The 15,235-nt window shown below is 37.6% G+C and overlaps 1 protein-coding gene across 2 annotated transcripts in view; it reads right to left on the reverse strand.

Moving 5' to 3' along the window:
- Positions 1-1,626: 1,626 nt before the first annotated feature.
- Positions 1,627-15,235, reverse strand: part of NEBL (nebulette) — a 346,434-nt gene continuing 332,825 nt past the window's right edge. The window contains exons 27-28 of one of the 2 annotated variants that reach the window (XM_007457418.1): positions 9,245-9,351; positions 1,627-7,749 (exon numbers count right to left, since the gene is read on the reverse strand). In XM_007457418.1, the coding sequence (XP_007457480.1) occupies positions 7,573-7,749; positions 9,245-9,351 (284 nt within the window). In that variant the 3' untranslated portion in view covers positions 1,627-7,572. The remainder of the gene's footprint in view (positions 7,750-9,244; positions 9,352-15,235) is intronic. The other variant, XM_007457419.1, reaches the window with a different exon arrangement.

Genomic DNA, 15,235 nt, shown 5'->3' on the forward strand with positions numbered 1-15,235 from the left:
GGTTGAAGTTAAATTCATCTGTTATTAGTTATTGATACCCTTCATAGAGCCTAGGGAAACAACTTCTAACTAAAGTGGTTTTCAGTAGCACGTATACGGTGTAATATATAAAAGAAAGAAAGAGAAAAGAAAGAATAAAAGAAAACAAGAGGAAATTATTTAAGACAACCTTGGAACATTTCAACTTCAAAAATGTAATTGGCATTTCAATCACGTTGGCCACTTGGTGTTTCGTTTGGGGGACACCCTGCAGTTGTTTCCAACATTCATGAAATTTGTTCCTTATCGAGACAGGGGGAGGTGGCCTCACATTGGCAGCAGGACCAGGATGGAACCTTGAGCATCTGACATGGAGTGTGGCCGCTCCCTCTGCAGCAGGGGCTGGGGCTCCCTACTCTCAGGGGCTGCCGTTAGCAAGAATCAGTGTCTTCCCATCTCTGGCGTTCGTGCCACCACCGGCCACCCACTTTATTTTTTGCTCCATCTGTCCTAAATATCTTTTCCCCATCTCATGAGCTTTCCCCATCTCATGCTTTCTGCTTACTCACAGCTCTGCTTACTCTCGACTTCCTCCTCCTTTCTCTATGTCTTTTAGCTTTTAATAATCAGACCAGTTAACCGACCTGCTCTATATTGTGAACTTGGGCTCCTCAGGGAGATGTGGACAGGTTCAGTGACCATCATTCCTGTTGGGCAAAGTTCTTGTGAGGCTCCTATCAAGGGCTCCTGGGCATGCTATAGATGGGTCACCTCCATCCAGCCGCCTGTCTTGAGTGGCAAGATAACAAAAGTTAATAAGGGCCACGTGGCCTTGGGTAGAAACCCTCTGGAAAAAGTGGGCTGGCTCAAGAACCAGAAACGAGTCCATTTTAAAAGCAATCGAGTAACTAAATTTGGAATGCAGAAAAGTTCCTTATTTTCTCAAGTGAAATAACAGCCATTCAGATTTTGCTAATTTCTCTATTTTAGTCTATTATTCTCTTTCACGTTTGCTACTTTTTTAAAAAAGTGAAAGCAAAGATCAAAATGCCACAGTATAAATACAAAATCAGTAACTGGGTCCTTTGTTCTAATACTGCCTTTTCACCCTTTAAACCCATTTTCTCATTTTATTTTTCATCAGAACTCTGCTGCTCCCAAGTACAAATATAAATGGACAAAGGCCTGAGAATTTTGCTTAGAACTGCAGAAAGGAGTTGAAGTTCACACTTGGACCATATCCAGTTTTCTGCCATCACAAAACTCTATTCAATCCCCCTGCTTAGGAGAAGCAAATTACATAAAGAAAGGAACAAAACTTTCCTTTTATCTACTTTTCAATTTATTATGTATAAGTATTTTTGTAAAAAGTTACTTTGGTAGACTTCTAGTGGTCACGTATGTCTCAATTACCTGTACAACTAACTTCGCAAAATTTTAAGTTAATAAAAATATAAGCATAGTTTATTCTAAACCTAAATTATTTTCATTCAGAAAAAAAAAAAATCTTACTAAGTTACCCATTTCTCTGTGGGTTGCGTTCCAAAGAGTAAAATCTGTGAGCATGGTGGGGAAAAATAACTTCGAGAGAGAGGGAAAAAAAGTAAATTCTTCAAATAAATAAATGAGCAAAAGCTGTTTTGTCATTTGAAATATTATCAGTATGTTTGCTGATTAATATCATACAAAGGTTCATTTCAGACTTTTGGAATATGAGGTACACAAAATTCAAGATTATGAAGCGTGTTTATTCTAGGAGCAGGAGTACTAAGTGTGGCATCAGCAGAGTCTATCAGTTTACAGTTAGGAGGGTTTAGGCACCATCAAAGAGGAACTTCTACAAGATAACACAATAAAGCTAAGATCCTAGTCTCAGCAGATTTATACGAGGGCAAAAAAAAGGAAGTAACTCACTTTTTCCAACTATGGGAAACAGGAAAAAAGCAATTCTCCTCTTTGATAAATGAGCCATTCTGAGCTGGGAAATCGGAGCATCTCCCTGTTTCATGCACTCCGTTTGTGCATTTTCTGTTCTTTGCTGCAAGCTGTTTTCTTTCATCTTACAAATACAAGAAAATTAAAACTGTACTATTGAGGACGTATGAGGAATTTAACCTTGAAAGAGGTGAACTACGATGATGTATTACTATAGTACTTTGATATAAAATCAGAAGGAGACTGAGCTTGCAAAAGCATAATATTGTTATCATTTAAAGCTAAGTTTATTTGGGGGAAGAAGACACGTTCTGAATGACTCACCGAGGTTAGTGTGCTGAGGCCACCACAGACCTTCGAGGCCATTTGACATGAGTTGTCTCGATAAACCCATACCCAGGGTGTTATCAATGACCCCTGCTCCAAGAAACCAAGGTGAGAACCAACAAGTGGAACCATTTTGTTATATCCTGCATTTATTTAAGCAAACTGAATGTGTAGAGATAGGAAATTAAAGCGTTATAATGTTTTACAAATACAGAAAGAAGACACAGAATAACAATACCCTGGAGAGAGCGCATCTGAGAACACGGTTCTATCACAGGAGAACACTTGCAGGGACCACTTGGAAGCCAAGGCCGACGCATCCATCTGTCATTCTTGTTCTGACATCGTTGACGTCGTTTTAACAGATAAATCAGCGATCTGCTCTTAAACGAATGGTAATACTAATGATTATGGTAGCCGTGAAGGGTTTGTGAGTAACTATCTATACATACATGACGCTAGGCTTAATGTGTTATTTCAATGCCGCTGTACATTATGCAGGGGGAAATAACGTCTTGTTACACAATTCCTGTGACATCCACTAAAATGTGAACTAGTTTGCATAGGTTAGTCCTTTGGGCAGCACGATGTTGCTCTAGTCCACCAAGGCTTAAAGATTCACAGTGTAGAGGAAAAAAACATGAATTAAAGCATTTCTACTAAAATATATTTTAATAGCTGGTGTTAACAATTTGCATAACAAAAGCCAGATTATATTAATAACATTGTACTGTTCTGTAAGCCCCTTCATTTTAAAAACATGAAGCGTTTCCTGTAAAACTGTTATGCTCTCAAAGTTAGTACAATCTTGCAAATTAATCATCAACCACAATTCTACATATTTTGAGGCAAAGAGAAGCCAATCTGCACAATGATTCAATTTTGGGTTTCAATCACAGGTCAAAGACCAACGGTTCCACACCCCTCCTGTAACACACTCGGTGCTGCTACTAAATGCTCAGCAGTTCACTGTATGAACACCGAAGAAGGGAACTATGATGCAGTTTTCTCTTTTCCTTTAAAATAAATCATTCTTAACAGCAACTGGATTACAAAGAAGTATATACTAGGCAAATTGAATACCACATATCAAACACAAAAAGCCTATGGAATTCCCATGAAGATACTGAAGTAACATGGACAACTGGGGAGCAGATTTGCCTTAGGGATCCTTCCAGGCTTGCGGATCAGGGAATGATGGCCACAGAAGCATCGTACAATGTCTTGATCTTTTTGGATCAGCACTGGTTGACAGTGCCTGGAAAGAACCCTAATGGGCACGGAATACTTCAGATAGAGGCCTTCATTTTAGCATTCTTAGCTTGGTTTACACAGCTTCTTATTAACTAAAGCTTTCTCACCTCCATGTCGAGTTACCCCAAACAACCGTACTCTAGCCACTTTCAGATTATCAGAAGCAAATAGCTAAGGTATAACGAATTTATGAAGTGAATTTCATCTTATGTAATGAATTCAGCCTCATAACATAATTCTTCTATCTTACAATAGGTATTTTAAATCTCAAACCTAAAGTTAATGTTTATGCATCTCAACTATATATAAATCCACAAAGAACCTTTCAGAAATAGACAGAAGAAGTCAGTATTTTCTAAACCTCTAGAGGTAAAATACAATCATCTATCACCTTTCGTATCTGTCAGGAGCATCTCACTTCCCCACCATAAAAAATACCAATCATATAATAAAATATTACTATAGAATAGGCAGAAGCTTGCTTGCTTGGTTTTCTTTCCAAGACCATAGTGAATAAACAAGGGTAATCAAAAAGGCACCTATATATTTTTTATATCTCTATATTATAATTTTGGTATAAACTATTAATATATCCACTTTATATAGGGAGGTGTTATTAAAGGATCACACACATTTTCTTTATCTTTTCATTAAAAACATTCCACTGGAGATGGACAAACCTGAAAAAGAGATACACCTTGAGCTTCCACTGTGTGTTTAGAAAAGTCTGCTTCCCAAATCCCAGAGTGTTGTCTAGCTCAACATGGAGGATAAGGAAAGAGAGACTGTGGCGAGACTGGCGAAAATGTATCTTCGTCATCCTCATGCAATGAACCTGGTGGCAAGAGAGGGGCTGGGCTAATCGCATCCATATTCATACAAGGTGCTCCTGGGAATTGTGCTTGCAAATTCCTGTGTGGTGTCTGAGGTGGGGGAGGCCTGAGAAGATGCAGGGACAGCGCGGAGATCTGACAACCAGATAAATATTTCCAAGTGGGCTACACTGCGGATGTGTAAACAATAACAAGAAGACGTGAAGACTTTGTCTTGCCACAGGTTAGAAGTAGAAAGCTTTCCCAGAGAACGAGAATTAGTAAAAACGCCTACTACAAAAACTTACACCAAAAGCAATATATTCTGTTGCCATGCTCTTCTCAAGAGAGAGATGATCCATCCACGTACAGTTCTGTTTTCGGAACTTTGAAAAGCGTATCAAACTGCCCTTGTGCTTTTATCAGGTTTGAGAACACATTTAGAAAATCAGGTGCATGCTCTCTGTGCTCGGGCAGATACACAGTCCTCTTTAACTTGATTTTTAAAAGGATTGTTTTTGAAACCATTCTTGAGCTGTCAGCGTTATATGTAGCATCTGCCTGCTGCCAAATCGAAGGCGAGAGGGGGAGTGTGGAGACGGGAGAAGTTGTCCGAGAATACAGTTTTGAAAATGATGCTGTAAAAATAGCACTTTGGTTTTATACATCTATTGTTTCCTATATTTCTGCTGAGATGCTTAATATCCTGACAGGCTTTAGTAATGGTGACAACACTATCAAATCATAGCATCAGGAACATGTGCAACTTGTTTCTCCCTCAGTCTTTATTGTAAAATAACTGCCCTCTAGTTAAATTCTGATCCGATCTTAATTCCTAAAGGCTGGAAATCAGAAACATTTTACTATGCAAACATTATGTGAAGCTTAAAATTTTAGGAGAATTATTCCCCAAATAAGTATTGACGTTTACATTCAGTGAATCTGATTTTGAAATCAGTGGATGAGAAAAACAATGAAACATCAAGCTGTTACTTTATGTAGTTACTTCCCCGATTATAATCATCACTTCAAATCGGTTTCCTTTGAGCTTCCTATAAATGTGCTATTTATCAAAAATTGTACCCGTCTTACATTTCATCTGCAAATTTAATCAACAACTACTCTTCTATAATCACAAAAAAGTAGTCTGTCTGGGTGAATCTTAAATATTTACTTAATGGTATAATAAAACTAATAAGCAAGCTTATTGCCATCAGTTTTAATGCACAGAAATTTTTGCAAGAATATTGCAAGTTCCACTTGTCTTTGCAGGTTTTTGTATAAGACACCAAGATCGATATGGGGTTTAATCAGATGAATCACAACTGGTCATTTCAATGACAGAAAATCCGCCAAGCTGGCTATGTGGTAATATGTAAAACCCCCTCAAAAAATCTCTAGTTATTTGCCTGAATTTTTCTCTTTTCAATTTTACATCAGTGTCATGTAGATGCAGCTTGAATGTAATAAAGCTTATTTAATTACTCTTTTAGCCCGATAAAATAAGACTACAGATTTTCAAAATGATGTGCTTACTTTTCAAAGGTGTAAATGAATTAACATTTGCCTTTGGACCAATAAACGTTTCAGTAAAAGATGTTTTACAGCATATTTTGTTAATTTCTTTAAATATATTATTAAGGCAGAAAGCCCCAAGGCCCATACATTTGATTACATTTTTGTAACTTTACTTTTTCAGTTTCATTACAGCTATGGAGTCAGACCCTACATGACTGCTACCCTGTTGCAAGTCTCACTAAGGGCATGGTCAGAAAAACACAGAGTTGCTGATGGACCTTAGTCTCTCCATTGATCTTGACTGTGGACTCCGGGTTAAACTTCACGACATGACTGTCACGGCTGTGAATCCAGCAAGAGCCCGCAAAGTCACTCATTTGGAAATGAAAACGTGACAACAATCTCTTTTTAAATGAACAACCTGTTGGGCCTGTACCTCAAATCTCTGGGGACATCCCAATCTCACCACTGGATGTGATTTACAAAATAAAAACCAGAAAGTGGAAAGGAAGTCTTTTCATTAAGCGGTTTTAGTGGCTAGATTCCCATTCCAGAATCTGAATACCATTTTCCCAAATAAGAAACCAGATCACCTGTCCCTGTGTGCGGAGCTGGTAATCTTTTGTTCGCTGGCTTCCCCCAGCACACTTCGTATTCCAACTTTGTAACTGGCTTTTATGAAGTTTTCTTTGCTTTTAAATCAATAGCGGCATTAAGGTAATGAAAGCTGTTCAATAAACACCTAAATCACTTATTTGCTAGAGTATACATCTATTTCCTAAGGTGTAAATCCTTCAAAACTAGAGTGCAATGCGGCAAGAGAATCTCAAGCAACTTTTCAAGTTATGTTTTTCTGATGAGCTGGCAACTAGAGGAAAGGGCTTTTAGATATCAGCCACACTTTTTGTTTTAATAACAGGAACAGGCAGTGCAGCTGCCTATGTTACAGAAGCTTGAACCTACATGACATGCAACAGGGTAAAGGCTATTAGTATTAGGGAAATAATATAGATGACCTTAAAATTTGCCCTTCGTAGAGTAGCTGTGATGTAATTTGGTCCTGACATTCTATGCAGCCAAGCATATACTTAGGTCCATAGAATGTAAATGGAGAGTAGGATACACCTCGGTACAAATAAGAAATAAATAGACCCAAGTTGGCCCAGGGAACAAGGAAATTTCTTTGTTCAGTAGAAGTTTCTAGATCCCTAAGGCCACCAGTCAATATAATTTTAACCAAACTGTCATTCTGCCACTGCTTACATTTAATATATTTAGGCAATTTTCACTTGAATTGGAAATTGCCTCGTGACTCAAAAGCTAAATGGTTTTTAAATTATCGGCTGTGTTACTGAATTAAGAGGACTGGCTTCTGGTGATTCCAAAGGGACAGCTAAGAAATTTCATATACTTGTGACATTTAAGGGACAATCAACGTCTCTATTAAAGTCTACAAAAATACATTTCCCCAGAAGGGTTCACGATAGCCAATCACAGGAAAACATTAACACAATTAGCAGCACCAGGTCTCCAGACCTAATTATTTTGTTTATACGAATTACCGAAAATGCTGCTGTTTTCAGCCCAGAAGTCATTCCTTCTTCCTGGTACCTGCGTGTCTAATTGTCAAAGGAAGGATAGATTACTGTAAAATAACTGCCAAGTTGTCTTAAAAGTATCTTCTATCTTTTAAAAAGATTACGTTTAGTGTACATCAGAACAAAGCTCAAAGGGCAAGGAAAAATGATTAATTAACAAACTCAATGTAATTCGCCGGAAGCATCCCCGTTTTCCCAGTTCTCTGCACCGTGCCGTACATCCAGCCGTCGTCGATGGGCTGCACGTTGACGATGTAGTCGCCATCCCTGAAGGAGACTTCATCTTCATCCTGGGCACTGTAATCGTACATGGCTCGGTAGGTCCTCTGAGGAGGGAAAGACGGGGTCACACGATGGACACCAAGATAGTCACAGCCGCAAATGCTGATCGCAACAAACCAACCCACGCATAAAGTAACTATCAGGAATCTTCCCAAGCACATCTATTTCTGGAGTCCTGCAAACCAGAGCATACTGTCTGTCCTGTGTTCATCTCAGGGTTACTAGTCTGGCAAAAGACGTAATACTGGGGGCCAGAGCAAGCCGCTAAATACAATAGCTAGCCCGTCAAAAAGTAAGCTCTGAAGCAGTAAAGCCACTCCCCCAGTTTCAGATAAGCCCAGAGACCTTAGATTATGTAGATTCTCCCCTAGTCCACGTTCTTCAGAGAACAAAACCCACCATAGTGGCAGACAGGTCCAAGTCACTGCCAAATCACTACCGTCGGTCCCCTGGCAGAGGTAATGAACTTTACTAAAAATTTTTATTTCCTCTTAAAAATATTTAAAACAAATAAAAGAAAAAATCCATAATATACTCAATAGGTTTTTGTATCACAGTGATAGAAATCTAGCATATAAATGTCCTGAATATTTAAGTACGTATAATTAAATCCTTGTTATAATGAGGAAATTTTTAAAATGAGTTTTACTATACTTGTTTTCATTTGAGGCCAAGAGTTTAGCTAATAATATCAGACAATCTCAAAATCAAGTGTATTCATAGACTGAGGAAACTGGCTGAGATGCACAGAACTTTAGAGTGAATAAAGATACCTTACTACCAGTTATAAAAAATAAGTAGGTCACAGACGTGTGACGTATAGCCCAGAAAAAGCAGTCAATAATATTATAATAACTTTAATGGTGCATAATCCATAAGAACACCAAATCACTATGTTGTATACCTGAAACTAACATAATATTGTAAGTCAACTATACTTCAACAAAAATACATTTTAAAAAAGGTATTTTACAAGCTTAGAAGGGCCACCTGTTTCTAAGTGCACAGGCAAAGGCCAAGGGACTGCGTCGGGAGCCTGGAGAAGCAATTTCGGCATAAGATGCCACATTTGACTAAATGACCCGGAACACTGCTTCCAAGCCTTACATTCAGTGAATGAATCAGCACTCCAAGGTTTCCAGAGGAGGACTAAAAGACATATGCTGGCTGTGTCATTTAGCTCTCAGTGGCCATTTTGATTCACTAGTTAACATGACCAGATATTTGTGCTTTTTTTACTGAATGAAGACCATAGTTGACGACTTCCAATCATGAGATAACAATGAGATTATAGTACTGGTAGAGTCTTTGGATGTTTTACTGTTTGCATGTTTTCTCATCATGCCTCCCCTTCTCAACGGTTTACCCCTATATGTCTTCCACTTCCTTAGGGAAGCCTGTAAAAATGCAACACATCATCATTTACCCTTTATATAAAAAATGGACCCTATTCAATTCAACTGTATTCTATGTGCATTTACATTCTGGAGATAAAATATGAAGACCAGGGAAGGAGGAACGCTTCAAATGAGCACTTACTAGATTTGGTGAATGCTGCATTGACCTCATGGATGACAAGCTGGTCTGATGCATGTACCCATACCCTTGAGAATGGCTTTGCTGGTAGGCTCCAGGAAGAACAGGTGCTGGACGTTAAACAAACACACACACAAAGAATCCTTAAACCGAGTCTCGAGGTACCCCTCCCAAGCCCTCAGGTGACCCCATGCTCTGCTAGACATTTTCTGAAACAAAATGCCATCTTCAGTGTCATGTGAAATTTGAAGATTGATATTGTAAGTGATCTCTAGAGCAGAGTGTACACGTCAGTAATTAAGGACATACATGGATAGGTAATCCGTTTAACATGCAGTTAAATACGTTAGAAATATTTGTGTTACTCTATTGCAGATGCTATGTTAAAACAACACAAATACAAAACAGAAATTTCCCGCAATCCCTTAACAAAATCCTGTTTTCATTTGGCCATGGGATCCTTGTAGGTATTTCCCAAAATAAAAATAAGAAATTTAAAGGAATTTACAACAAGGACCTATTGTATAGCACAGGGAATTATACTCAATATTTTATAATAACCTGTAAGGGAAACTAATCTGAAAAAGAACAGATTCACATATATATGCATAACTGAATCACTGTGCTGTACACCTGAAACTAACACAGCATTGTAAATCAACTATACTTCAATTAAAAAAAAAAGAAATTTAAAGGAATTTAATTGGATTGTCAATGACAGGGTATAAGTGTTTTCACAGGATGTTTAATAATTGGTGCTTTCAATATTTTGAAACATACTGTTGAATATTACCTTTACAAAGATGGTAAACATAGCATAGGTTTAGCAACAAATGTTTGTTAAGACTTAAAAGAAAATTTTACTTAGAATATTACGAATTATCCATTTTATTTTTGGCTATAAGTTAGCTGGATAATGTTATGAAAGCCTGAGGAATGAAACCACTTAAAGAATTTCGTAAACATTATCCTTCTATAATACATAAAAAAAGATAGTATTCACTTAGTTTGTGCTGTTCTCACCACTAATTAATGACATTCAAAAGACATAGTTCCTGTCTTGAAGAAAACTGAATTGTAGAGAAACCAATACAGAAGCTAGATAAAACCCTACAAAATCAGTAGTGTGTGTTTAAGTATTTGTAACCAGAATCATGGGCTATAAATGAAGGTATTTTAGTAGGCATGTCCTTCATTGTGGTTTGAATAATTATATGATGCACTAGTAAAACTTTTACGATATACGTGCTATAAAAACCCACAATAGGTTGCCATCTTTGTTCAATCAGGTTGAGTATATAAAGTAATTATCATGGGTTGATTTATTCAGGACAGTTATAATAAAAGAATAAAGCAGATGTAATTCTTGGGTATTATGAATAATTAATATTTTACAAGTGGCACATTCATTCTAATGATATATGAGAACATCAAACTTTAAGGAAGTTTAATCATCAGAAAATTACAAATCATTAATCTGTTCTCCAGATAATAATGATATTAGGTTAAATGGGGATTTTTTAAATAGCTCTTGAATTAATTCATATTACAATGTTGTTACAACTGTGTTTATTTAATGTCTTTCTCGAGAAAGATCTTTACTTGGATTGTAGTATATTATAAAGTGACTAAACATCAAATATGTCAGAAAACAGCACTTTTTAACATTATCAACTCAATTTGAATATTAACATCAATAGATGTCAAGGATGTTGTCATAATTCACTCATGAAGAAAAAATACTGAAATTCCCATAAATATCTAGACCTACTTAACTAGCTGAGTAAAAGAGCTTTTTCTTGTGTTGGAAGCTGGAAGCAATGACCATTCATTTATTTACTCCCTTGACTATCAGCAAGTATTTAAGAGACTTCATGCATGCACAGAGCTTACTACCTTTCCTGTCACTTAGAAAGCTTGCATGGATGTTAACTATAATCACTGCCCACTATGCTCAAAGCATGCAGGCATAAGAGGAGTGACAAAACTAACTGCCCTCCTAGAGCAGTGATGGCCTTGGACATCTGTCCTTTGCCCAATTAAGGAAATGGCTCAGGATACTTAGGGCATTTCCTTAAATACATTATTAGTCAATGACTCCAACTGCATCCCCAGGCTAGCAGTCTTGAACTGGTTTTTATCCATTTAAAGAAGACATTTCTTCATTATTATTTTGATCTATTTGTAAATACTTAAGATTAAATAAGTAACCCTTGAAAATTAATTAAAATAAAGAATTAAGCACTTAATCCTTTGTTACACTACTTAACTATGACTTTAAATTTTGATGTACAGAATCACGCACAACCATCTTAAAGTATTTTGGGGAAAAAAATGATCAGGAAAGGATAATGATGAAAAAACTCTTAAATATGCTATCTCATCAGCTGTAACGCGTTTATGTATACACAGGTTGGGCACGATAATCCCAGTTTAGCACCCATCAGTACTGACAACTCAAGAATGTCGTTTAACAGTGTTCTCTAGATACAGAACCATAATTCAAAAAGACACATGCACCCCAATGTTCATTTCAGCACTATTTACAATAGCCAAGACATGGAAGCAATCTAAATGCTCACTGACCAATGAATGGATAAAGAAGATGTGGTACATATACACAATGGAATATTACTCAGCTATAAATAAAGAAATAACGCCATTTGCAGCAACATGGGTGGACCTAGAGATTACCATACTAAGTCAAGTAAGTCAGAGAGAGAAAGACAAATATCATATGATATCACTTATATGTGGAATCTTAAAAAATGGTACAAATGAACTTATTTACAAAACAGAAATAGGATCACAGATGCATAAAAGAAACTCATGGTACCAAAGGGGAAATGGGGGGGGGGGATAAATTGGGAGATTGGGATTGACATATACACACTACTATATATAAATAGATAACTAATAAGGACCTACTGTATAGCAGAGGGAACTCTAGTCAATATTCTGTAATAACTTATATGGGAAAAGAATCTAAAAAAGAATGGATATATGTATATGTATAACTGATTCACTTTGTTGTGTACCTGAAACTAACACAGCATTGTAAATCAACTATACTCTGATAAAAAATTTTTAAAAAAGAAGAAAAGTGTTCTCTAACTTTGGCTTTTAAAAATGAAAACTCATGCCTACTCAATTGTTCAAATCCGACCTTCAAAAGGAATCTGTAGCTACTGTCAAATACAGAAGGAGAGGAAGGTATTTATCCTAAACATGTGTGGGCTGGAGAGAGCAGGAGACTTTAAAATGAGAAACCTTGTCCTTACGGTCTCTCCTCATATGCCTTGATTGATTATTTCCATCTCCCTCTCTGTTTACACTATTTAATGCAAGTCTCTTTGGGGTTATCAAACTTGTTATCTACCTTATACCTGGCACAATAGAAGAAATTTTAAGAAGCTCCTATTAGGACTATGAAAAATATAACTGAGAGCTCAGAGGAATCAACTTACTAAAAGCAAATCCCTATTTAAGAAGAGGCACAAACATTGCTTTTTTATTGTTGTGCTACATGAATGTTTTTTATGAAACATAGGTGAAACAAGCAAAAGGAAATTTCAGGTAATGGCTTTGGAAATTGGGTTTATTATGGATTTGGGTAAAAGACAGCTATTCCATGTGAGCATGAGACATTGTCCACAAAAATATGGAATTCAGTGGGTTTTGCAAAAGCAAGATGTTAGGCTAATTCTGCGACAGACAAGTACTTCTTATGAAAGAGAAAAACACACAGTGCCCTCCTTATTAAACTAGTGGTCAGACAGCATGAGCATTTTTTTCTTTTGGCCACACAGAGCGGCATATGGTATCTTAGTTCCCCCTGACCAGGGAACTGAACCTGCATCCCTTGCTGTGGAAGCGTGGAGTCTTAACCCATGGGCATTAGAACAGATGGTGGTAAAGGTATGATGGTCTTCCAGCCCAAGAGTCTTGAGGTTGAGCAGTTTCTATTTCAATAGCATAAAAGCCACAAGACAGTAGCTTTCATTATACTAAGGCAACAACAAAACACAAAAGTGTGACTCAACTTTCATTTCACATTGGTAAGATTTATTGACCAGAGGTCTGGAAGATGACTAAAGTGCTGCGGGTTTCAGGCTCTATTTGAAATGCCCTATAGTATTTATAAAACTGAAATCTCTCTTCTAGTGCACAATAAATTCTTACATAAACAGCCAACACTAATATTTTCTAATTAAGGCTTATTCTTATGATTGAAGGAGGTAAAATCAAGATAAAGAAAGAAGTAAGGGGCTTCCCTGGTGGCGCAGTGGTTGAGAGTCCGCCTGCCAATGCAGGGGATACGGGTTCGTGCCCCGGTCTGGGAAGATCCCACATGCCGTGGAGCGGCTGGGCCCGTGAGCCATGGCCGCTGGGCCTGCTCGTCCGGAGCCTGTGCTCCACAATGGGAGAGGCCACAACAGTGAGAGGCCCACATACCGCAAAAAAAAAAAAAAAAAAAAGAAAGAAGTAAGTAGACAGGAAGATCATAAAACAAGGTAAAAATGGAGGAAGAAAAATTTTTAGGAGCCTTCAGAAATCTGAAACTGGAAAAATAAGGAAATACATGTAAACATACAAAGATTAGAGTACATGAACCACAGAAATTCACCCAAATTAAAAGTAGAAAAAGCACCCCCCAAAATGTCCACTCTGGGGCAGGTACCCAGAGTAGATGAGAGAAGAGAAAGAGAATTATGGAAGTGTCCTCCGTGTGCCTGGTGCTTTATGTATTGCCCCTTAATTAACAGAATAACTCTCTAATACAAGTGTCATTCCCACTTTATAGAATACAAATACAGAGGCTGGGAGATTAAGCAGGAAGGCATCAGAACAATCATCTCTGCACAGTGACACCACAATAAAAGTCTCAGGTCATTACAGAAGGAGTGGAGGTTTTGACAGCCTCACAATGACCATAGAGTAATAGTATATGGCTAAACTCCAAATGCAGAACATAAAAATAAAAATGGTGCTTTACTGATGTCTTAGGTCATCTGGGGTGGGTATAAAAAAATACCACAGACTGCGGGGCTTAAACAACAAACATTCATTTCTCACAGTTCTGGAGACTGGGAAGTCCAAGAGTAAAGCTTCAGCAGATTCGGTGTCTGGTGAGAATCTGCTTCCTGATTCACAGAAGGCCATCTTTCTGCTGAGTCCTTACATGGCAGGAGGTGAGGGAGCTCTGTGGGGTCTCTTTCATAATGGCACTAAATCCCATTCATGAGGACTCCACCCTCATGACCTAATCACCTGCCAAATGCTACATCTCCTAGTACTATCGTATTGGGGGTTAGGATTTCAACATATGAATTTGGGCGGGGGGACACAAGCATTAAGTCTATAGCAATTAGCTAACTATAGACATAGAATGAACAGAGAAAATAACTTGGGGGTTTTTCTCATAGGCTTACTTTTTAAAAGATCTAGAATAAGGAGAAAATAAGCCCTCGGGAATTTTCCAATGAAGAATACAAGACGCAATGAAATCAGAAATATTTTAGATATTTAGAAATATTTTAGATATTTAGAAATTCTAAAATATTTAGAAATATTTTCTAACACTTGACTATGGTTTTATCAGCTAATGCATGTCAAAGAACTTAATGAGGTTTTTTGGTTTTTTTTCCCTAGGACAGAAAAATCTCTATTTAGACAATCACAGGTAAATTACTAAACTGAACGAAGACATAAACGTAAAAAAGAAAGTATGAAGATGCTGTTAGTTTTGAAGTAAATAATGAGCTAGATCCTAACTAGATCTCATGTAGGCCATGAACAAGGTGGTTGAGCTAACTGGTAATAAAATAGGCCCATGATGTGAACCTTTTTGCTCAAATGGCTTTTGCACATACCATCAAGAGTTCCATGCCAGAGGGCTTCCCTGGTGGCGCAGTGGTTGAGAGTCTGCCTGCCGATGCAGGGGACACGGGTTCGTGCCCCGGTCCGGGAAGATCCCACATGCCGCGGAGCGGC

This window comes from Lipotes vexillifer, unplaced genomic scaffold (assembly GCF_000442215.2).
Source record: "Lipotes vexillifer unplaced genomic scaffold, Lipotes_vexillifer_v1.1 scaffold1332, whole genome shotgun sequence".
Lineage (NCBI taxonomy): Eukaryota > Metazoa > Chordata > Mammalia > Artiodactyla > Lipotidae > Lipotes > Lipotes vexillifer.